This window comes from Stegostoma tigrinum, chromosome 18 (genome assembly GCF_030684315.1).
Source record: "Stegostoma tigrinum isolate sSteTig4 chromosome 18, sSteTig4.hap1, whole genome shotgun sequence".
Classification (NCBI taxonomy): Eukaryota; Metazoa; Chordata; class Chondrichthyes; order Orectolobiformes; family Stegostomatidae; genus Stegostoma; species Stegostoma tigrinum.
The window spans coordinates 44,772,131-44,798,121 of record NC_081371.1 but is presented as its reverse complement, the minus strand read 5'-3'; the positions used below and the strand labels follow the sequence as shown (position 1 = coordinate 44,798,121).

The following is a 25,991-nucleotide window of genomic DNA, read 5'->3' as shown; positions in this document are numbered from 1 at the left end:
GATTGTCACTTCTGAATTATAACCTCATTCAACTACAGTTAATAAAACACACTATTACCCGAGCTCTGACATACACTTAAAAAGTTATTCAATGCATTAAATGGAATAATGCTATGACAATGCATTACCCCATTATTACTTAACTGAGACTACATTGTATCATGTCAAGCATTGTTAGCAAGTGATAGATTGGTGAGTGGCAAATAGCTAAAGTAATGCTTCCCTGTATACCTTATAAAATTGCACTGAAAGTTAAGCATCTTATTTCTCAGAAGAGTGGTAGATGGAGTTTACTTTGGATAAATGTGTGATATTGCATTTTGGTGAAGCAAACAAGGGCAGGACTTGTATATTTAATGGTAGCTCCCTAGGCAGTGTTGTCACATGGAGAGACCTACATGTTCAGGTACATAGTTCTTTAAAAGTTACACCATTGTTATCTTGTCTATCAAAATGTGGGGCTGGATGAACACAGCAGGCCAAGCAGCATCTTAGGAGCACAAAAGCTGACGTTTCGGGCCTAGGCCCTTCTTGAGAGAGGAAGACCCTTCATCATCCTCTCTGATGAAGGGTCTAGGCCTGAAACATCAGCTTTTGTGCTCCTAAGTTGCTGCTTGTCCCGCTGTGTTCATCCAGCCCCACACTTTGTTATCTTGGATTCTCCAGCATCTGCAGTTCCCATTATCTCTGATCACCATTGATAGACATATTGGTTAAGAAAACATTTAGCATGCTTGCCTTCATTGTTTGAGCCATTGAGTACAGGAGTTGGGAAGTCGTGCTGAGAATGTTGCTGAGGCCACTTTGGCGTACTCTGTACAGTTCTGGTCACCCTGCTAAATGAAGGAGATTATTACATTGGAGAAGATTCAGAAAAGATTTACCAGGATGTTGCCAGGACAGGAGGGTTTGAGTTATAAGGAGAGGCTGGATAGGGTGGCACTTTTTTTTTTAACTGGAACATAGGTGGTTGAAGGATAACCTTGTAGAGGTTTATAAAATCAGAAGGGGGTTAGATAACATGAATAGCAAAGCTCTTTTCCCTAGGGTGGGGTAGTTCAAAACTAGGGGACATATTTTATAGGTGAGAGGAGGAAGATTTAAAGGGGCTGGGAGATGAAACTTTTTCACACACAGGGTGTTTCATATGTGGAATGAACTGGTGAAGGAAGCAGTAGGTACAGATACAGTCACAATATTTAAAAGGCATTTGGACAAATACATGGATTTGAACCGTTTACAGGGATATGGACCAAATGCAGGCAAGTGGAACTTGCGTAGTTGGGAAATTTGGACAAGTTGGATCAAAGGGTCTCTTTCCGTGCTGTATGACCCTAGGACTCTTAACTGCTGAATTCTCATCCAGAAGATCAGAAACTAAATCTGCACAGCAAATGACTCTATTCCCTTGACAAGCTTGATTATCTGTGGCCTTTGGCTGAATCAATTTTCCTCAGTGGCAGTGGGAGTGATTGGGGGAGAAGAAAACAGGATGAACAGAAAATAAAATCTGGCATAATATTAGCTCCTCAAAAATCTACAGGTTAGATTTTCCCTCCCATTCTATAAGAAGCACCGTAGGTGCAGGCAGTAAGACAGCTGTGGGTGGAGGATAATAAAATGTGAGGCTGGATGAACACAGCAGGCCAAGCAGCATCTCAGGAGCACAAAAGCTGACGTTTCGGGCCTAGACCCTTCATCAGAGAGGGGGATGGGGAGAGGGAACTGGAATAAATAGGGAGAGAGGGGGAGGCGGACCGAAGATGGAGAGTAAAGAAGATAGGTGGAGAGAGTATAGGTGGGGAGGTAGGGAGGGGATAGGTCAGTCCAGGGAAGACAGACAGGTCAGGGAGGTGGGATGAGGTTAGTAGGTAGATGGGGGTGCGGCTTGGGGTGGGAGGAATGGATGGGTGAGAGGAAGAACCGGTTAGGGAGGCAGAGACAGGTTGGACTGGTTTTGGGATGCAGTGGGTGGGGGGGAAGAGCTGGGCTGGTTATGTGGTGCAGTGGGGGGAGGGGATGAACTGGGCTGGTTTAGGGATGCAGTTGGGGAAGGGGAGATTTTGAAACTGGTGAAGTCCACATTGATACCATTAGGCTGCAGGGTTCCCAGGCGGAATATGAGTTGCTGTTCCTGCAACCTTCGGGTGGCATCATTGTGGCACTGCAGGAGGCCCATGATGGACATGTCATCTAAAGAATGGGAGGGGGAGTGGAAATGGTTTGCGACTGGGAGGTGCAGTTGTTTGTTGCGAACTGAGCGAAGGTGTTCTGCAAAGTGGTCTCCAAGCCTCCGCTTGGTTTCCCCAATGTAGAGGAAGCCACACCGGGTACAGTGGATGCAGTATACCACATTGGCAGATGTGCAGGTGAACCTCTGCTTAATGTGGAATGTCATCTTGGGGCCTGGGATAGGGGTGAGGGAGGAGGTGTGGGGGCAAGTGTAGCATTTCCTGCGGCAGCAGGGGAACGTGCCGGGTGTGGTGGGGTTGGAGGGCAGTGTGGAGCGAACAAGGGAGTCACGGAGAGAGTGGTCTCTCCGGAAAGCAGACGGGGTGGGGATGGAAAAATGTCTTGGGTGGTGGGGTCGGATTGTAAATGGCGGAAGTGTCGGAGGATGATGCGTTGTATCCGGAGGTTGGTAGGGTGGTGTGTGAGAACAAGGGGGATCCTCTTGGGGCGGTTGTGGCGGTGGCGGGGTGTGAGGGATGTGTTGCGGGAAATACAGCAGACGCGGTCAAGGGCGTTCTCGATCACTGTGGGGGGAAAGTTGCGGTCCTTGAAGAACTTGGACATCTGGGATGTGCGGGAGTGGAATGTCTTATCGTGGGACCAGATGCAGCGGAGGCGGAGGAATTGGGAATAGGGGATGGAATTTTTGCAGGAGGGTGGGTGGGAGGAGGTGTATTCTAGGTAGCTGTGGGAGTCGGTGACATGGACATCAGTTGCAAGCTGGTTGCCTGAGATGGAGACTGAGAGGTCCAGGAAGGTGAGGGATGTGCTGGAGATGGCCCAGGTGAACTGAAGGTTGGGGTGGAAGGTGTTGGTGAAGTAGATGAATTGTTCGAGCTCCTCTGGGGAGCAAGAGGCGGCGCCGATACAGTCATTGATGTACTGGAGGAAGAGGTGGGGTTTGGGGCCTGTGTAGGTGCGGAAGAGGGACTGTTCCACGTAACCTACAAAGAGGTGGAGGATTTTGTTTTTATATTTATATCCAAAGTTCCACTTTGATATGCTGACGAAGTCTAATTAATGCTTCGACTGCATTCATTTGTGTTTGGTTATTTGCTTATTTACAATCCTTATCACATTCTGGTAACCAGCGAGCAACACATTTTCCTTCCAGAGTTCTCCCAAACAAATCAGCCCTTTGGGCCGTCAAACTTTCCATTTTCAAGTAGAAATGACGCAGAGTCTTCCTGTTCCGATCTCTGGTGTCCCAGGCCATTTAAATCACCTATAGGTCTTCCCTATTGGCACAAACATCCAGGAAATTATAGAAACCTTTCAAGTATGCTTGGTCTCGAGAGATGTTCAAGATGAGCAAAATATTGTCGTTCAGGACAACAAGTGAACAAAGCTGAAGCTGATGGTTCACTCTCCTTAACCATATACAAATGTCAGCCCATGTACACGCATGCATTTTTCCTAAGGAGAACTGTGCTCCTGCTTAATATTAAATAATATATGCTCTCGACCTTGTTACAACAGCTCCCCTCTCCAAAATTGTGACCTTGATCCTTTTTGCCTGTGCTAATCAATATCCAACAGCACACTATACAAACACACATCCACAAGAGAGAGCTGATGAAACTATCATGTCCTCGGGACACTTCTGGATCTGTTGTGGATTAAGTCATTAAAGAGCAGCAACTATTGAACTAGCAATCTTTAACAGGTATTTGATGTTACGTGCTAGATACTAGAAGTAGCATGTTTTGATGAAGCAGAACTACATTACACATAATCACTGCAAGATCTTTCTAATGAATGAAACAGGACCTATATTTGACTAACATTTCACTCATATCATCTTCATGAACAAAACAACGAAGAAGCAAAACCATTTCAATTTTCATATATAACTATATCTATTTAAACTTCACTACAGCAACGACCACTAAACATTGTATTTTTACAAAGAACCAAACCTAACCTTATGATATGCATTCATTCAGGTAGAATGATAAATGTAATACACATACAATTTTGTAATAACGTAGCAATCTATTATTAAAGCCTTACCAAAATGATTACCTAATATTATTCTTGTACTGATGATGAATGTAAGATTTATTGGTACATTCCACTTATGAATGTAAGTCATAAAATCCCTATGCTATTCATTCACCCGATGTGGTATTGTCAGCAATATTACTGGTACGAAATTGAAATAGCTGAGACCAGAACAAAGATTTTGTCAGCAGCTTCTCAATACTTTTTCATCACCTACCTTTACTGTATGCCAGAGTTCACAGAGTTTCAATATCTCCTGCATAACCAGTGTAGCTTTTATTTTCCTCTCAATACCAACATTTGATTTCCTCACTGCATCCCTTTACTCATGTACTGTTATGGATCCAACGTCATCTCGCACACGCGTCTCTAGCTAATATGACAGCATGACATTTCACTCTGTCAAACAGCACAGGGATTGCCTGTTATTTGTAGAGAGGTCTCAGATCTGTTAGACTAAATTCCTCAGGGGTTCTGTACCTGTGCATTTTTTGTACCTGTAACTTTCAGAGCTGAACTACACTTGCTCCAATTAAGGCAAATCCATGGTTAGAAAGCATTTTCAACAGTATGAGCAACTTGTTATTTTTTTAAATTAAATAAAAGCTACTTCTTTAATCTAAATTCAGTTCCACTCACAAAAGTTTCTACTCATTTTTGAATTTAAATCTCCCAAATAAAGAAGAGCCACACCTCTTTCCTGTGTTACCAGTAGCAACATGATTAATCCATATGTAAATCCTATTACTTGAATGAACACAATTCTGAATAAAATATTTAGTTTTTAAACTGGCTTGTTTTAAAAATGTAAGAACAAGGAAACAGATCAAGGCAATTGCTAAGAATGCAAACACTGACTGACACATTTAATGAGATGGGTTTGGTAGAAGCATTTCCCACTCCCGACAAGAAAACAAAATAGTTTTTAATTTATCCAGTAATTAATAGCATTGATCCACAATATCATATTTCAAACATTAAGAAAATACAGACTGGCTATTGGCCAATTTCTGTTATGTAGATATAAAGCATGTCAATGTGTAAATACTGGAGGTATTATGTGAGAGGCATCTGAAATAACTGAAACCAGTAGACAGCCTTGCTCAAAGACAGAAATAGATTTTTAAAAAGGCAAAAATGGATAATAAGCTTTCTGAATAAGGACAAGCAGCAGCCATTAGTTTTGGGAATAATATTGCATTGAAGGGAAGTAATGAGTGATGTGCACCAGAAGCAGCATTGGATGTCTCCTGAATTGGATCACTTGGTCTAGGAAAGATAGTAGGATTGGTGAAGAACCCAAAAGTGGATCAAGGGGAAGCAGATTAATTGGATGAATCAATTGAAAGCCGAGGCAGAATTTAGAAGTGGACAAAATCTTTTCTAAATTAACCTAAGTAAATGGAAGTGTAAGGTGTTCCACTTTGAAAGACAAATTGGAGTATATACTTGTTACAGATAGAAGACCTGATTTTTTTTTCTCAAATTTGTTAAAGACTTCAACAAGTTAAAGACTCAACAGGGAGCTTCTTTCACCTCTACGCTCAGCTGCTGCAATGTTCCATCCATTGATGGTGTGCAGCATCGTCACAGGTACCGTCTTTCAGATATGTCTGCCCTATTAGTTTGTATAACATGCCATGACCTACTTGTAGGACAGAAGGAGAGGTGATACAGTACATTGCAGGCCCACTGGTCCAGAAGCCAAGTGTAATCCAGCAGGTCATAGCAAATCCCAGCATGGCAACGGGTGGAACTTAACTGAGCTAAAATATCTGGGAATTATTCCCAGTAGTGGTGACTATGAAACTATCATCAATTGTCATAAGGCACCATCCTTTACCCAGTCTGGCCTACATATGGCTCGCGAATTAGAGTAATGTGGTTAACTTTTAGCCACCCTCTGAGCTGGTTGACCAAGACTTCCAACTCAAGGGTAGGTTAGGCTTAGGCAACAATTTGTCCCATGCTCAAAGTGTAATTTTCCATAAGATGCTGTCTTCAAAAATATCAACGATACTTTAAGATTTCAGTACAATTTGAAAAATAGTGGAGAACCCACAGAGAGCTGCATGATATCAACTTGCTCATTTAAACTTGCATGATATGTTAAATGAAACGATGTGACAGTCAATGCAGTGGATAATTTGCACGCTGGGTTCTCAGGTCATTAATCATGCACTAACGTGTGACTTCTTGCTGAGCATTTGCAGCACTTTTTCTGAAAGTATTTGCTCGAGCAAAAAAATAATAAACACAGTCTCTGGAAATATGAATGCAGAAGTGGAAATTTGATGGTATTATTGTTTCCCAGTTCCCTCACCCAGTTTTGCTTAATTTGAACAGCGTGAAATGACAAACAGGAGATAAGACAATCTGTTAAGACTGGAAAAGAAATTGCAATCAAACCTAAACAAATGCTAACCTAACCACCCACCATGCATTATTGCCAACATTTCTACTTCTATCTAAGTACTCTCAGTGTGACGTACTTTATATTCTCATATGTTATGTGTTGATGGGCAGGAGGTTACACTTCCTCAGGGACAGGATTAATTCTGATTCACTTTCCTGCATCATCATTAGATTTGTTACACTAATGAGAAATACAACTGTCTGCAACACACACATGGAGCAATGTTACCTTTGAATGTTCTAATTAGGAAATAAGTTTAATTACCATCTATGTTTTTGAGAAGAAAAAAAATGCTACCACTGGGAGGCCACGGCACAATCAGTTTGAATGGGCAAGAGATAATTTGCATAAATGTAGTTCTGCTTCTTCTGGCTCCACATACATGATCATTAAAAATGTTTTGATGATGCCCTGTTCGTTTATAGCTAAAAAAATCACAAACACAAGCATATGACACAGATTTGGATATTTAATAAACTTCCCACTGGACAAACATGAGCCCTCAACAAAAGGGATGACAAGATCAAAGATTGTGAAATGGCTTTACAGGGTAGATGTAGAGAAGACATTAGTACATGTGAGGAGACAAAATGAAGGATACTATGTATGATGATAATTAATATTTTCAAGGGATCAAGCAGGAGAAACTTCCTTTTTTGGAGAGTAATGAAAATGCAGAACTCCCTATCGCAAGGAGAGTATCATTGAATCCTTACAGTATGGAAACAGACCCTTTATCCCAACAAGTCTACACCAACTCTCAGAGCATCCCATCCAGACTTGTTCCCCTATAGCCCACCTAATCTACACATCCCTGAGCACTATGGGCAATTTAGCATGGCCAATCCACCTAGCCTGCACATCTTTAGAGTGTACACTTTTAAGTGTAAAATTCTCACGGATGTTTCCTGATCAGCCCCATGCTCACAACAACGAGTAGACAATGCCTACACCCAATCTCTATAGTTTTGCTCCCAATCTTACACTCATCAGACTGAAATGCAAGAAAATAAACTTTAAAAAGGAAGAAACATTTTATTCGGCACAAGAAGTAGGTGCTGATTGATTGGACAATGGTTGGCATGGAGATGCAGCAGAAACTGTTAGCTGTCTTATTTAACTGATTAAATTGATTAACTAATTAGGGAATTTCTGTCTATCACAACTCTACATTCACTAATTAATACGTGCATTGGGATTCCACCACTACAAGATCAGTCCCATTAACAACTTAGTAAGTAGGCACTAGCCATCTGCTCATTGTGTAAACTTGACACTGAGTTAGGACCTTGTCAAAACTATCCTGAGCAGTAATGGCTACCCTGTTCAATTCATTGCTTTTCATATATGATGCAAACTCATGGAAGGGCCTATGGTTGCCACCTTTGATCCTGAGATGTACCCAGTCTACCTCAGTTACTCTGAAAGGGGAAGGGATCTCCAAGAGTTGAGCAGTAGGTGAAACCAGCCAACTCACATGGCTATTTTGCAATAAACACCCAAATAATATGGTCCACTAACAGTTTTCTGCCATCAAGCCATACGTCTTGAGTGGAATTCTCCCAGCCATTGAGGTGGTGTGGACAATGGTAAGAAACTTGGGAAAAATTCAAGAATGAAAAACTTGGATTCTTATGTCATGCAAAAAAAAAGTGTGAACTTCCCTTTAAGATTTTAATGGTTAGATGAGAATCATGAGGACATTCTTTCCATATGCTTACATAATATGATTAAGCAATCTTACCTTCTTTATATGCAGTTTGCAGTATTCCCAGGTAATGCTGAGAAACCAATTAAAGGTGAGAGAGGAGGCCTGGTAAATGAAGCTCAATGCTTGTTTTTCCAAGCCTCTTGGTATTAACAGTCAAGCAGAAGAAAGTGAAGACCAATACCTTGTGTCAGAGATAATGGGAACTGCAGATGCTGGAGAATCCAAGATAACAAAGTGTGAAGCTGGATGAACACAGCAGGCCAAGCAGCATCTCAGGAGCACAAAAGCTGACGTTTCGGGCCTAGACCCAGAGCTCTCTGATGAAGGGTCTAGGCCCGAAACGTCAGCTTTTGTGCTCCTGTGATGCTGCTTGGCCTGCTGTGTTCATCCAGCTTCACACTTTATTATCACCAATACCTTGTGAGCAGTGTTTGGAGTGTGGTGGAACTGAGGTTTAAATACGGTGCCCTCAGTGTGAACACTGGAATGTGCTGACAGCAGTGAACATTTAAACCACCGCAAACACAAGGCTGAGTGAGAAGGGTCCCATGGAGCCTGGATGCATAATTCATGAAACAAGCAGATTTATGTGAGAAAAAAAGGATATTTCTATGCGTTGCACCATTTCCAATGAGTAAAGAGTGATGGAGACAGCCAAACTTTGCTGCATCCTAATGGCAAAACCCTGACCAATCAGAACTGATATAGTGATTGGAACCAAGTTGATCTTGTTAACTACAGGGTTTTAGATGAGGTTGTTAACCTGGGCCAATCAGGAAAGCTCTGGCTGACCAATATAACCAGGAGATTAGACTCTCTTCATTTGAGGGCTGACTCTGACTGCTTTTTTTAAAAAAAAAGGTGACTTGGTGATGGAGCCTGGTCTCTGTACAGTTACTTCAACTGACATATGTGGTCTGAGCTTCAATCGTTAAATTAGACAGCTACATCTAGACACAGCTTCTTTGGGTGTTCTGGGAGGCCATCTGCAGTCTTCCCCCCAATAAAGGCTACAGTCACCCAGCAGCCTTGCTACGGCCACTAGTATAGCTCTGTGTTAAAAACACAAAACAAGGCAAAGGCTGGCACTTGGGAAATGTGTAAAAGGTGATAAAGTTGATTTTTCTAAAGAACATTAGATGATTTGCTGAATAAAGTTGTATTGGTTTGGTTGTTTTGTTGTGGCTTTATTTCAGAACCATGATGAAGAGGATTCTGGTGATGGTCTGTAGCAGAAGCAGGAAAAGGTGAGATTGGAGGATGGAGATTTGGGGAAAATGTTCAATGAAATGATTTGCAGACTGCTGGATCAGAAAGGAGAAGTTCTGATTGCATTCTCTGTTCCTCCTTTTCCTCCTTCCTCTCTTGCTCAGGAGTTTCTCCTTGTATCCCTGATGACAATTGTTGCTACACTTGTCCCCACACCTCCTCCCTCACCCCTATCCCAGGCCCCAAGATGACTTTCCACATTAAGCAGAGGTTCACCTGCACATCTGCCAATGTGGTATACTGCATCCACTGTACCCGGTGTGGCTTCCTCTACATTGGGGAAACCAAGCGGAGGCTTGGAGACCGCTTTGCAGAACACCTCCGCTCAGTTCGCAACAAACAACTGCACCTCCCAGTCGCAAACCATTTCCACTCCCCCTCCCATTCTCTAGAATGACATGTCCATCATGGGCCTCCTGCAGTGCCACAATGATGCCACCCGAAGGTTGCAGGAACAGCAACTCATATTCCGCTTGGGAACCCTGCAGCCTAATGGTATCAATGTGGACTTCACCGGTTTCAAAATCTCCCCTTCCCAAACTGCATCCCTAAACCAGCCCAGTTCATCCCCCCCTCCTCCTACTGCACCACATAACCAGCCCAGCTCTTCTCCCCCCCCCCCCCCCCCCCCACTGCATCCCAAAACCAGTCCAACCTGTCTCTGCCTCCCTAACCGGTTCTTCCTCTCACCCATCCCTTCCTCCCACCCCAAGCCGCACCCCCATCTACCTACTAACCTCATCCCACCTCCTTGACCTGTCCGTCTTCCCTGGACTGACCTATCCCCTCCCTACCTCCCCACGTATACTCTCTCCACCTATCTTCTTTACTCTCCATCTTCGGTCTGCCTCCCCCTCTCTCCCTATTTATTCCAGTTCCCTCCCCCCATCCCCCTCTCTGATGAAGGGTCTAGGCCCGAAACGTCAGCTTTTGTGCTCCTGAGATGCTGCTTGGCCTGCTGTGTTCATCCAGCCTCACATTTTATTATCTTGACAATTGTTGCTGCTGGCCAGGTTTTGAAGGATATTGCAGACCACCATCACCTTCTCTTTTCTGGCACAAAGAACTTTTGTCAGCTCTCTTATAGAGCAGTGCATGTGAATTAGGCAAGTGTTCAAGATGTCGACACCTCTAGCCTGATCTGATCTCGATGCAAAGGAGTAGATCACTTTGATCACCTTCACAGATACTGAAGGTGCTGCAACCAGTATTCAACATGGGAATAGTCGCTACCTAAGGCCCTCCCTTGGAAACCATGTTAAATCCCTTGAGCTGTATACACCAGAGAATGTTTGACATGGAATATAAATGTTCATTATAAATAGTTAGTCAAATCTCAACCATGTAAACATCAGCTGTGGCTCATTTGCTCACCTTAGAGTGAGAAGATTGTGGGTTCAAGACCCACTGCAGGAGATTTGAACACAAGTACTCAAACTAACAATCCAGTATTGCTCTGTTGAGAGCTGATAAGGTATTTAACCATAACTCTGCTCTCTCAAATTCAGGCAACTTATCCCATGGCTATATTTGAAGGATAGTATTTATTTATTTATCCCTCCTCACTAACAACTTGATTGTCCAGTCATTGTCAGAATGCAAATACAGAGAAGTATCTCATTTACTACATTGAAAGAAGCTGATAGTACTTCCCTTTATATGTATATATTTAACTTTGAAATGTTCTTCTACAATCTTTGTAAATAAAGTATACATTTGAAGAAAATAAACCTGTGAAGATTTTTGTTTGGTATTAAATCACAGATGGGCAAACTGCTGTTGTTTTTAAGTTGTTGCATGGCAATTGTAAACACCATGGACAAAATCCTATTCAGCATGAAGGGTCTCTCATGTTGGTTGCAGAATTGGCATGAGACCTATGTAACCCCTTCTAGGCAAAGTTCATCCAATCACCTGCCAATCAAGCTGGGGCATAGCCATAGAGGGCTATCCCTCTTGATGAACACCAGAGGAGGCTATGAACTGCTTGTCAGAGAAGTGTTCCCAGAGATCCAGGATCACAGAGGATACAGGCCAAACGAAAATCATGTGGGTGGAGGGAGATACAATTTCTTGGATTGGAATCTGAGAGAGGGGAGCCATCAGGGATGAAAGCAAAGATAAAGAGCATAGCTCACAGTCCAAAACCCTGCCCAACATCCAGTCCTTTGATCGGCTCTTGACTTGATTGAGGAACCCCGACCACTTGGTGATGTGCTGCTCAGAGAGTGCTAATTGCTGTGAACGTTGCATAGCACCAGGTCAGCTTATACCTGGGTTTATCTCAGTTGTGGTGGGCTGAGATGCAGGGAATCTGGTAGTAGAGTAGCATTGTCACTGAGCCAATGAGCCACAGACCAATTCTAATGCTCTGACCACAAGAGTTAATAACCCCACCATGACATCTAGACTTAGTGATAAATTATTGCTGATTTCTTTTTCCAGCATCTATTGCACAGCTTGTTTTGCCCAGAGAGCAGTTAAGGGTTAACCACATTGTTGAGAGTCTGGAGTCACATGTAGGCCAGATGAGGTAAGGATGGCAATTTCCAAATGGGCTTTTCCCCAACAATTGTTTCATGGTCATTAGCAGACTCTGAATTCAAGAATGTTATTAAATTCAAATTCCACCATCCACCATGGTGGGATTTGAACCTGGGCCCCCAGAACATTATCTGGGTCTCTAGATTGACAGTCCAGCAATAATATTACTAGGCCATCGCCTCCCTCCTATCACTAATGCCCTTTTTAAAAGGGAATCTGCTGTTATTACTTGGGACTCCAGAGCCACAGCAATGTGATTAGCTACTAACTACCCTGGGAAATGGTTGTTCAAATGATGGACAGCAAATGCTGGCATTCTCAGTGAAGCCCTCCCCGCCATCTCAGAAGGAATAAAAATAAAACTGAAGAGCTTTAATTTCCATCAAAACAGGAAATTCAACCAGGTCTTTTTCACCAAAACCTTTATTCTGATGGGGATGTGAAGGTGATGGGGTTTTAAGTTTACCAAAGCCTCACTTAACCAAGTGCCTCTGCCATCTGAAGATCTGCTTTGCACTCCAGATATTGCACTATCCGTGGGGACCTGGCAGCTCATTGCAAATGGGCTAAGTCTCAGAGTCATCCTAAATGCACCTAGCACGAACATACTTTACAAGCTGTAAACTAACAATTAAATTGTTATTACAGACTCAGCAAAAACTTTGTGTAGAATCATATGAATAATATATGCAGTATTTCCTCCATCCACTATATTAATGCCCAAATATTACCACAACGTTTTACTATATTAATTTGATATTTTAAATGTATTCAGTTTATTATTAAACTACTGTTATTCATAGGAATAAGAACATCATGTGTTATATCTAAGCTTTGTCTCTCCTCAGTGATCATATAGGAGTGTGAGATGACACACACATCATGTTGCATTAAACACATGTAGCAGTTCCAAGAGTGACGTGGACCTTCTGCTTATTCATCTTTATTTCATTGGCATCTGTGCTAACATCATCAGAGCATACGTCTTGGGAACAAGAGAGTATACCGTACGGCTCTTCAAACCTGCTCTACCTTTCAATAAGATCTGGGCTGATCTAGTTGTGTTCTCAACTCCATTCCCTATCTGCCTCCTCCTTCCACACACCACCTTCCCCTTCTCCACCCTGCTTCCTCCTTCCCCGGGTGACTCTGAAAGTTTCTATATATATGTACAGAGAAAAAGATTGGTGAAAACTAATGTAGGTCCGTCACAGTGAGAAACAGGGTAATTTAAAATAGGGAACAAATAAATGGCTGAGAAACTAAGTTCATACTTCACTTCTATCTTTGCATAGGAGGACAGAAGTAATATACCAGAAATGATGGGGAACACAGGGTTTAGTGACAGGGAGGAATTGCAGTAAATCTGTATTAGCAGAGAAATAGTATCGGAGAAATTATTGTGATTGAAGGCTGACACATCCCCAGAACCTGATTTACATCCTGTAATATTTAAGGAAGTGGCCCTAGAAACAATGGATGCATTGGTGGCCATCTTCCAAATTTCTTTAGACTCTGGAACAGTTCCTAGGGGTTGGAGAGTAGCTACTGTAAACCGTTATTTGACAAAATAGGTAGAGAGTGTAGTGATTGTAATGAGGTCAGCCAGGTGGACCTCATAAAATATGATTCCCTGATTGGACCAGGTTAACAATGCCAATTAAGGAGCCATGGCTGACGGATATAAACAGGAGTGTTAAAGGTTTTGTTCATTCTGAGAGCTGGCTCTGAGGAAGTCAGACCAGTGTCAAGTACTATGCACATGTAAATAAAGGGTGACTAGGTGACAGGATATCAGTTTCCATGGAGTTATTTCAGAGAGAAAATGGTGAATTATAGACTTGAGAGTCTGTCATCAGTAGCAGGGAAGATGCTAGAATCTTGTCACAGATTTTATAGCAGAGCACTTGGTGATGAGTGGTTAAATCAGACACAGCATGGAATTACGAAAGATAAGTCATGCTTGACAAATCTACTAGAATTCTTTGATGATGTAACTAATAGAATTCGTCAAGAGGAGCCAGCGGATGTGGTTTATTTGGGCTTTCAGAAGGCTTTTGACAACGTTCTACAAAATAGATTAATACGTAAAAGTAAAGTGAATGGGATTGGAGCAGTGTTGAGATGGATTAAAAAATTGGATAGCGGACAGATTAAAAAAGCAACAAATGGTTTTTTTTTTAAATGATAGGCGGTGAGTAGTCAGGTACTGCAGGGACCGCACTAGGACCCTAGCTATTCACAATATACGTTAAGGATTTAGATGATGCAACTAAAATGTAATATCTTGAAATTTGCAGACAACACAAAGCTGGGTAGGAGGGTGAGCCGTGAAGAGATGCAGAGATGTTGCAGGATGATTTGGTCAGGCTGAATGAGTGGGCAAATGCATGGCAGATGCATTATAATGAGAATAAAAATGATATATTCCACATTGGTAGCAGGAAGGCATATTATTATTTGAATGCCTGTAAATTGAAAGAGGGGAGTGTTTAACAAAACCTGGACATCCTCATGCATCAGTCACAGAAAGTAAGCATGCATGTGCATCAGGCAGTAGAGAAAGCAAACAGTCTGCTGGTCTTCATTGTGATAGGACTCAAGAAGAAGGATTTCTGTTGCAGTTATTCAGGACATTGGTGACACCACACCTGGTGTATTGCATGGAGTTTCGTTCTCCTTTTCCGACAAAGGATGCTCTTGCTACAGGGGGAATACAGTGAAAGTTTATCAAATTTTTCCTGGGATTGCAGGCTTGATGTAAGAGAAGAGATTGAGTGGGTTAGGAACAAAATCAGAAGCTGCTGGAAAAGCTCAGCAAGTTTGGCAGCATCAGTGATGAAAAAAAATCAGAGTTAACATGTTGGGTCCAGTCAGAACTCAATCAGTGAGGATTGTATTCACTAAAGTTTAGAAGAATGAGGGGGAATTTCATAGAAACCCATAAAATTCTAACAGGAGTAGACAGGTTAGATGCAGGAAGGATGTCACTGAGAGTGGGAAGCCGAGGTGCAGGGGTCAAAGTTTAAGGATAAAGTGTAAATCTTTTAGGACTGAGGTCAGGAGAATTTCTTCATCCAGCGAGTGGCGAGTCTGTGGAAGCCACTAACGCAGAAAGTTGTTGAGGCTAAAAGTTTTGAGACTAAAAATTGAAATCGATGATCATAATGAATGACAGAGCATTCTGGAGGGGTCAAATGGCTGACTTCTGCTTGTATCTTCTATCTTCAGGGCAAGTCTGCTTATACTCCACTCTCGTCTTCAACTTTACAGTTCTGAGATACAAGTGCTGATAAAGAAAATTGCTTTTATGATTTAAGTAAATAACACTGCCAGCATCTATACATTCACCACCCACATTTGCAAGCTTAAACCATTGTCTACTGGATCATTGAACTCATGAAATTGCACATACGCTAGAGATCACAGAAAATGTCTCAATAATATGCAACGTTTGTGATCGTCATTGCATAACATATATCACTGTGTCATACCCTTGGGACTAGTTTCTCATTCTTTCTTAGTAAATGTCATCATGCCGAACTGCTTTGTCCCTCAGTCTGTTTCGATTAGATCAGAAAACATCAAACAGGACAATAAAAAAAATTGTGATTTGCAAATGAATTTTATGCATTCAAGTTCATGTCATTATTGGGTCAGGTGAAAGAAACGAAAATGTTCATAATTGTCACTTCACTAATTAACCTAATTAGCTAGTGATAACTGCATGAAACAGGGGAATTACCTTCTAACGTCTTTGACATTTCAGTAACTAAAACTTCAGATAGTTAGCATGCAGAGCAAAGCAAATCATTAAAAATGCACTTATGCTTCGAGTATTCCAAATAAAGTTTGGAAAAGGTGTTTTGCTGGATTGTACCAACATTATGATTTACGCACACAATTGGTATACGGATCACTGACCTAGATTTTGCTGCAAAATAACAATGAGGCTGATATATACACAATTTGCATTTTTATAAAATACAGTTAGAAACAACTGTTTTGATTCCAACTGATGTTAGTAATGTTGTTTTATTAATTTAGTGAGGTGGTCTTTCACAGAAACTGAAGCTTGCAATGCTGCAGAGATCTGGTTTTAACAATGAAACTTAAGTTCATTATGCTTAAGGAAAGATAAAATAGAACACTAAGTTATTGACAGAAAGCACAATTTAAAAAATTTGAAAACATAGTAAAAATACAAATCTATCCCAACAGCACCTTTTTATAGGCCTCAAACACCAGGCAATTTTCCTTCTCTATCACACGTATTATTAGTTTGTTTCTTTTAGCATCTAGTCTTGAACGCCTGATAGTCTCTTTTTTGAGAGTTCACACAAGTGAGCTTTCTCAGCATCAGATAACTAATTCAGGGTTTCTGACCTGGAAATTCCAAATTCAAATCCCTACACTGAGGTATTCTATTTCCTAATTTCTCTGAACTAATTCCTTTCTCTGAGGGAAACTGTTTCATTTATCCAACTTCAAACAGGACTTTTGTGGACTTAAACCAAAATGTTTCCAATCTATGGGTTTTTTTCCCAAACAAAGATAAATGTCAATCTTGGTCTTTCTAACTGAAGCCAAGGTAGAGCTTTTCAATGTCTACCAGTCCACTTGTAAGGCTCTGTCAATGCAAACAAGGTCACATGAGCACCCCAGGAAGTCTCTCTCATTCATACTGGTTTGAAAAATAGCAAAGGCTCCAAAAATTACAGACAAGTATTAAACACTGTCTTGTACACAGACTAAAGCCAACATGCCGCTAATTCAAAATCCAAGCTCTAAAATAAACTGCTATAATGTAAACAAATAAAAATAACACACCTGATATCAAAGTTGCTGTCCAATTTATATTGTTGCACAGTTAATTTCACAAAAAATGGCACCCACTGTTTAACTGTGATTGAGTTTTTTATTCATTCATGGGATCTGGAAAGAAAGTTGCTTTCTTGAACCACAACAGTGTATTTGGTATAGGTAGTTCCTCACAATGTGGTGAGCAAGTGATATTGTCAATCAAACTCTCTACCATTTAGAATCAATTTCACAAACATAGAATCTCATTCCTTCAGGCTTTAAATGAATGCTGTACATGTCTAAAGTGCATTTTATAAATGTTTACTTTTTATCTATTTTTCCTTGCTGGCTTTGTTCTCCCACTTTGATCCTATCATTGTTTCCCACTCTTTAGTTCTCACACTGTACCTGATTAATCCATTTCAATTTAAACTTCCTTTTCAGTTCTTACACTGTTAATTCCTCGGTTCTGCACTATGATAAAAGGCACATCCAAGAGACATGCACATGACATCATCACAATTTCATGATGAGTGACCTCATAGATTCATAGGGTCATAGAGGCTTACAACATGGAAACAGGCCCTTCAGCCCAACTTGCTTATGCTGCTCTGATGGGATAAATATCACAGCCTCCATCTGATTGCATCCACTTGCAGTATGACATGCCGAGGAAATGAGCTACTGTTTGCTACCAGATTACTCAGTACTAGCTCATACACAGAACAGCCTACAAGTGTCTATTGAATCTTTCAGTAATGTCATCTATGTCAAGTGGACAGCACGGTGGCTCAGTGGTTGGCACTGCTGCCTCCAGCGCTGTGTGGAGTTTGCACATTCTCCCCGTGTCTGTGTGGGTTTCCTCTGGGTGCTCCAGTTTCCTCCCACAGTCCAAAGATGTGTAGGTTAGGTGGATTGGCCATGATAAATTGCCAATCGTGTCCAGACAAGTCCACAGTTAAAGGGATTGGGTGGAGAGTGTGGAGGTGTCTGCATGGGATGATCTTCGAAGAGTCAGTGTGGTTTCGATAGGCCAAATGGCCCACTTTTACACTGCAGGGATTCTATGATTCTATGTCTGGTTCTTACATTACTGGAGCTAACACAAGTGGCATTTCATCAAGTACATACATCCAATTGAATGTAAAAGCCTATCACAGTATCTTCCAGAAAGTCATGGTGAATGATTAGATCAGGGTTAACAATGGTGTTACTTTATAAAGAGATGATTCCCAGATCACAGATATCACTTAAAGTCCTATTCACTCACGTCTCACATACCCAGCATGCCTCACTGAACCATTGTCAGCATGTATGTATAGCAACGTGGCACACAAAAACTCACAATATTAAATATGCTGGGATAAGTCTAACTTAAATGCAGATAGTATTAGATTCCCTACTACTGCTAAGCGTGGTTCATTACTTCATTGGTGCATCAAGAATCAAATATAATGTTGTAATATTTCAACTGCAAATTAAAGCAAGGGTGACTGAACAGTTAAAAGAGAATCACAGGCTTGGTTCTTTGGAACACAAATCATTTGAATGCTATTTTGATAAAAGCGCTGTTTTTAATCTTTCCTCTCAGCTTTTTGTTTTACATTTCATGCATAAGTTTGCAATATGCTATCAGCAGCAAAAAATGATCAGGCCATCTTGTTGGCAATACACTGATTTCATAGAGTCACAGATCATATCAGAAGGCCCATGCCAGCCCTTTCAAATGGTCAATGTTTAAATAGGCTATCAATTTGGACTTCTGCAATTTGAGGTTAGGAGTGCCCACAGAGTCTAAAATGGACAAATGAGAGATCTGGGACTTCTTTTGCTTAAGTAGGTTTTCTAACGGAGAAAATAGACAAACAGCAAGCTGGAGGAACACAGCAGGCCAGGCAGTATCTGAAGGAAAGAAGCAGTCAATGTTTCAGGTATTCAGTCATAAAGAAGAATAATACCCAAAACGTTGACTGCTCTTTTCCTCCAGATGCTGCCTGGTCTGCTGTGTCCTTCCAGCCTCCTATTTGTCTCCCTTAGATTCCAGAATCTGCAGGGGTTTTTTTGTCTGTAATGGAGAAGAACCTGCTTCAAATTATAAATAAACACTTTTCCCCATAGCTGTAAAATTCTACATTTTATTTTGTGACTTAAATGGTTTCGAAATTCTATTTTCTGCACTTTCAGTACTCTTTCCCTTCATTATCCTTTGTTTAATTGTTGCTATTTAAATCAGACTATACAAAACAGTGTGAATATCAATTTGTCTGAATGTTGCGTACATGCTGCATGCTTTAAATGAATAAGAGGAGTTTACGAGCATTGGAAAAATGCGGTGGCGTGCAAGGTATTTAACGTGCCCCTATTTCTAGTCAGATACACCTGTTCATAACTCTCTGTAAAAAGAGTCCGGCATGTGTGATCACTTTCTCTACCATACACATTTTGATCAAAAATGGAAGTTGCTGGAAATGCTCGACAGGAGGTCTGGCAGCATCTGTGAAGAAAAAAATCAGAGTTAACGTTTCAAAACATTTTCTGAAGAAGGGTCCAGACCCAAAACGTCAGCTTTCCTGCTCCTCGGATCCTGCTTGGCCTGTTGTGTTCATCCAGCTTTACATCTTGTTATCTCAATAGTCTGTATAGCCTACTACTGATCCTAACCTTTTATATTCACTCTTATGTCTCAAGTGGATGATGGTAACAGGTTGCGGTGTTCCAAGTTATAGGCATGCCAGCCAAAGAGGCCACAGTCTTAAACTAAGTTTTTTTTCCAAAACTTTTAGCTCACAAGCCAATATTCAATATTTTTACAAGATTCAATACTTAAGTCGTTATGAAGTTGTATAGGTTTTAATGGATGAGTTGTTAAGAGTTGGGAACTGCATGTAGAACTGCTACGTCTCTCTCTGTCTCTCCCATCCAGAATTTCACAAGTGCAAGCAATGCAAAATATATTTACATTGAAAATAGTGAGCATTCACAAATGCTCTGAATGTGGCAATCTCAAAGAACTCGGACAACATCACAGATTAAGCAATGGAGATGAAACTGTCATTTTACGCATCCAGCCATTAAGTGTGAATTGTTAGAAAAGGAAATAATAGGCTTATATCCTTTTAATATGTTAATTGTTAATGACTTCTTATCAACTTTTCTTGTCCAGAAAGTGAATCATTAAACATGCATCATCACATTCCTTTCAGTATGATTTGTTGTTGGAGATTTTACATGTGTTTGTTTTAAATCTTACTTATTTTCTGCCTAATTTGTTATGCCTTTCTTTATCAAGTCTTCCTTGCCCTCTCTTCATTTGTCCTTTTTCACTTCCTTTGTCATTGAATTCATCCATTCTAAATCACCCTCCTTCACAGTTTTACGAACAGGGAATTCAGGAGCAGGAGTTGATCATTTAACCCTTAAAATGTGTTCCACAATTTGTTGAGATCCGTGGCCTAACTCCACACACCCATCTTTGTACCATATCTCTCAATATGGCTGGATAACAGAAGTCTGCCAATCCCTTAAAACTAACAACTGTTCCAATATATATTACCACTTTGCGGAGGAGGTTCAATTTTCTGATAACAGTTGTGGATAAAAGAATCTCCTTATCTCATGCCTAAAAGGCCCGACTCTAAATATTAGACCTGCCCAGCTACTGGAAAGAGTTTCTCTTGCTCTTTTCTGTTTATTTTCCAATCTTTAAATCTCATTGCTTAAAAAGAAACACTTTTCACCCTCTTGGACACCAGTTCCCCATACTTGTTGTCCTAGCTGTACCTTCATCAGCTCAAACTTCTAGCAGCTTTAAGGAGGAAACAGAATTGGGCTTAAGGATACAGCAGAAAACTCAATTAAGAGCCCCATGCCAGTAACTGTTTTATTTCTCTCTGTACTTTCTTGACTTTATAAAAACATTCCAAATTTGCATTGCTCTTAAGATCTTCACTTAGATGCAAGCACCATAACAGAATGAGACTGATATCCAAAATATCACAAGCTGTAAATTACTGTTGTGCTACAACTGATGGTTTTTGACATATACACACTGCCAAAGATCCTATGGCATTATTTAAGACACCAGAGAATTCTCAGTGTTCTGATTATCATTTACAACTCAAACATACCAAAGTATGTAATTTATGGTAATTTATCTCAATGCTGTTAATGAGGTCTTGTTTGCAAATTAGCTGTCCTGTTCACCTACATTATGATAATGACAACCATGCAAAATTATTTCCGCCAAAGAGAAACACATGAAATAAGGAGAAATTATAGCCTTACAACATTACTAAGTGTCTATCCATGTACAGCATTTTAAGAACACAGTATGTTCAATAGGCTGAGACAACAAAGTGTGGAGCTGGATGAACACGGCAGGCCAAGCAGCATCTCAGGAGCGCAACAGCTGAGGTTTTGGGCCTAGACCCTTCATCAGTTTTTCTGATGAAGGGTCTAGGCCCGAAACCTGAGCTTTTGTGCTCCTAAGATCCTGCTTGGCCTGCTGTGTTCATCCAGCTCCACACTTTGTTATCTCGGATACTGCAGCATCTGCAGTTCCCATTATCTCGGATCACATATTCAATAGGCTGGTCATTGGTGACATTGCTATGGCAACAAGGCCATCAAGCGAAACCATTTCTCGCCAGCAGGATTTCTGAATGCAATGAACTCCTGACAAATGTCTTGCTTGCTAGTTAATTTAGTTAAATGTAAAGTAAGCAGATCAATCCCTCAAAAAAACCATCAGTTCTCTGGCATGGCAGCTAACTATGTTAACAGTGCACATCAAGGATGCAAAATGATTGGAATTTAAAGTAGCCACAATCGTGATAATAATCTGTGACGGGTTTCCTACAATCCAGCTGCGAGCTAAAGCAGCACAGGTACCATAGAGATATAAGTTATTTATTTACTAAGCTTTCATAGACGCTTCTAACAGATCATATGAGTATGTCATAACATGAATAGAGCTATAAAATATGAATCTGATATGTATTAATCTGAAATATAAATGAATGACTGAATAGACTTGTAATACATGTCTGATATGGAGGTAAATTGAACCCACTTTTTATTCCAGCCAATAACAATGATACAACTGATAATCATGTTGCAATGATGATTGTGACATCACTTATTAAGTGCCAGTTGTGTCACAAAGCCTTCTCCAGATTTATAGAAATGAGAAATATAACCAAGCCATTAAATAATCAGCAGCATTTGTATTGTTTTAATTCATTCACTGGGATGTGGGCATCACTGGCTAGGTCTGCTTTTATTGCCCACCCACAATTGCCCAGGGAGCAGTTCAGAGTGAATCACATTGCTGTAGGTCTCAAGCCCAATGTAGGCCAGATCAGGTAAGGATGGCAGATTGTGATCCCTGACAGACGTTAGTGAACCGGATGAGTTTTTCCAACAATTGACAATAGTCACTTGATTACCATTATTGCAGATCTTTTACTGATTTTAAATTTCATCATCTGCCATCTCGGATACAAATCCTTGATCCAGAAGAGTAGCCCCGGGTTCTGGATTACTAGTCCGGTGGCCACACCATTACACTATTGTCTCTCCATGTATAATATCCATAGTAATTTTCATCAATTGTTCAACTTCACAGAATACAAACAAATCGGATTCTAAAGTAATAATTAATTAACTAAGAGTATCTTTGTCAAAAGAACAATTTCTATATAGTTATTAGACCTAACATTTAATGAGTGTAGTGATTAGCTGGTGCCTCATTGACTTAACTTCTAATAGTCTACAAAGCATCCTCCCTAAAAAAAAATTGGATCTTCAGGTCTATATATTTCCTTATTCAACCCTCACTCCTTTTCTCTTTTCAATTTCTTTGTTCTACTGTTGAAGTGACTGTTGGAGTATGGACTCATTGGAATAAGCTCCATTAGTACATTTAATTTCTTGGTACATGCAAAAATCTAAGATTGAAAGTACCTCACAGATTTCCTTTTTTTAGGTTTCCACCTTTCCATTTAAATCCTTGCCTTGTTCAGAAGTCAGGTCCTGAAATCAACCTGTTCAGACATTCACACCTCGCAAACAAGTGGGACTTGAACATGGGCAGAGGTAGGGTCATACCACTGCACCACAAGCATGCTCCACTGATTTTTTTTTAAATCAAGTCAATTATCATAACTAAACCAAATTGAGCCATCATCTAACAATTACATGTTAGAATTTCGTCAAGCACCATTGAAATGGAAAGCCTAGCTGACTTTCTCTCTCTTTAGCCCACAGATACTGAATCTAATTGTTGCTTGAACAAAGTTCATCAAGTAATGATCAAGCCTGGGGTTTTCTTCCCACTTTTTCCATATTGGAACTATATTCTATCTGGTCCAATCTTTGGATATGATCCTTGTGTTGAAGATATTCACGGTACACAAACTGAAAAAAAAATTGAAGCATATATGGAAGCTTTCATCTATTTCTGAAGCGCTAAAATACATTTTTACTTGGTTAGCAAAATTTATTAAATTTAACGTTAGCATCCGAAATGAAAATGAGATAACTATCAACTACAACCAACAGGAGGTCCTTGCCACATCAGTGCACCCTGAAGTTTGGTTATAACTGGAAACCACATTGGAAGTATTTAGAAAAGGCATTATTGCAAAATGTGGTAGAAAGTAGTTCAGTGACGTTTTAATTGCATCCGGATTGAAGTGATTTTGCACTGTGCTGAACCTTTCTAAGTGAATGATTTTCTTTCCTCAGAATTGTATAACCAACGATAATTAATCGTTATCAAAGAGGGACATCTTGTGGATAAAATTAACATTTCTAAATACCCACTGCAATATCAATTTGCGTTGCTGATGGGTGATGCAAATCTTCTCTCCTGTCATTGAAGGTAACATTGACCTTAATATCATAGAAAATTGGGCTGCTAATTCACTGTCACCTATTTAGCACCAACACCAATAGCAATTTTCACTCCCAATTAATGTAAACACTACATTTTCAACTATCACATTGCAAGCAAAAATGGAAGCTATTATGTACAAGTCTTCATCTCTCATCTGCAACATTACAGAAAATTAATTATGGATAAAGGAAGGCAAAAAAAGGAAACCAATAACTTCACATTTTTGTTTGCTAATATAAATCATCATTTTCTATGTTGTCAGAGAAATATACTCTTTTTATTATGTCGGAATCATTCTGTAAATAAATGATGCTTGGCTATTGAAATTATGTCAAATAGCATTGGACAAGACTGTCTGACCTTAGAAACAGCCAAGAGGTATATGGAAACAGCTGTACGAACAAAGTACTTGTATATTAAATGTAGTAAATTTTGTTTGTTGTTTCAATAGACATTGAAATTTTCAGAAATTTAGAAAAGTTGAGGGTCACTGGCCTAGAACTGAGTAAATCTTTTAAAAAAACAGCAAGGATTGATTTAATCAACGTGCTTCTTTAATCAATGTGACTTATCTACTTCTTAACAAGATTGCAATTTGTGATGGAAATTACACAATAGAGGAGCATCCCAAGGTTATGAATAAAAATTGTTATCTCTTCAAACAGTTTTATCCTTCAGTATTTTCCAACAATGAAACCCTGCCGTCCTGCAATTATTATATACAAACCAAGCCACCTTACTTTTGCTTCAGTGTTTCCAGTCTTCATAAACATAAACGATCATCCAAGCCTGAACTTGAGGCCAAAAATATTCAAATTGACCCTTTTTTCCCAAAAATGGTAAATAAAGACAGAGAAGAATGTATTTATTATCTATTTGCAAACAAGTCCTTGATGCTTTAACAGGTTGTGCATAACAGATGGTTTTAAAGGAAATTTCAGTCTTACGATCAGTGGCAGATGGTTGTGCAGGTACAAAACATATCATTTCAAAGACATGGCCTGTTTATTTAACATTAGTCTGTAACTAAGAAAAGTAGCTGGTGGAGGATTTCACCTATAATGGCTAACCGATGGCTTGTTAGATCAGAAAATAAGACAACCAATATGAATGCCATTGCCTTAGATTTTAAGACTACCCAAAGTTAAACTCTGCATAAAACTTGCGGCAAAACTTTCTGTAATTTTTAATCTAGTGTGTTTCCATCACACATTCATGACATTAATTAAGAAGCTATGATGATAATCAAACAGCAAATTGGATTTTGTTTAATTCTACTTCATAGTAAATTTGATCAGTCATTTCAATTTAGAGTCATTGAGGTCTTCAGCACAGAAAAAGGCCCTTCAGTCCATCAAGTCTTTGTAGTTCCATTTTCCAGAACTGGGCCCATAACCTCGCGTGGCTTGGCTTCTCAAGTGGACATCTAAAAACTTCTTAAATGTTAGAAAAGTTTCGGCCTCTACCATCCTTGCAGGCAGTGCGTTCCAGACTCCCACCACTCCCTGGGTGAAAGCATTTTTACTCACTCCCCTCTAAACCTCCTGGCCCTTACCTTAAATCTACACCGCCCCCCACCCTAGTCATTGATCCCTCCACCAGGGAGAAAATTTCCTGTTGACCCTGTTTATGCTACTCATAATTTTACACACCTCTGTCATGCCGCCTCTCAGTCTCCTCTGCCCCAGGGAAAACAATCTCAGTTGTCCAATAGCTTCATAGCTAAAACTCTCCAGTCCAGCCAACATTATGCAAATCTCCTCTTCACCATCGTCAGTGCAATCATATCCCTCCTATAATGTAGACTCTAGAACTGCAAACAATAATAGCAATGCAACACAGAAAACGCACAAACTCTTCACTGCATTACCGTATTTTTGTACAAGAGAAATGCTTTTCAACAAGGTTATCTCCTTTAGAGTTGATATACTGACTTCCAAACATAGAGGAAAGGTTAGCAACGTATCTGTGCCATGCTTATTCCAGTTTCAAAGTTGTAAAGTAATATATGTAAGCTATTATTCAGTCATGGATAGGATCACAATAATATACTCTGAATGTCCTGATAAATTCAAAGGCACTTTTAAATTCATTTTTATCCATACACTTACAAT

General features: G+C 40.2%; 1 protein-coding gene across 6 annotated transcripts in view; it reads right to left on the bottom strand.

Moving 5' to 3' along the window:
* The window catches only part of LOC125460908 (receptor-type tyrosine-protein phosphatase R-like), a 200,263-nt gene that overhangs the window by 158,391 nt on the left and 15,881 nt on the right, over positions 1 to 25,991 (bottom strand). The window contains exon 1 of one of the 6 annotated variants that reach the window (XM_048549120.2): positions 4,454 to 4,569. The exons of the other annotated variants lie outside the window; for them this stretch is intronic. Coding sequence (XP_048405077.2) covers positions 4,454 to 4,498 — 45 coding nt within the window. The 5' untranslated portion in view covers positions 4,499 to 4,569. Of the gene's footprint in view, positions 1 to 4,453; positions 4,570 to 25,991 lie in introns of those variants that run through there. 6 annotated transcript variants of the gene reach the window in all.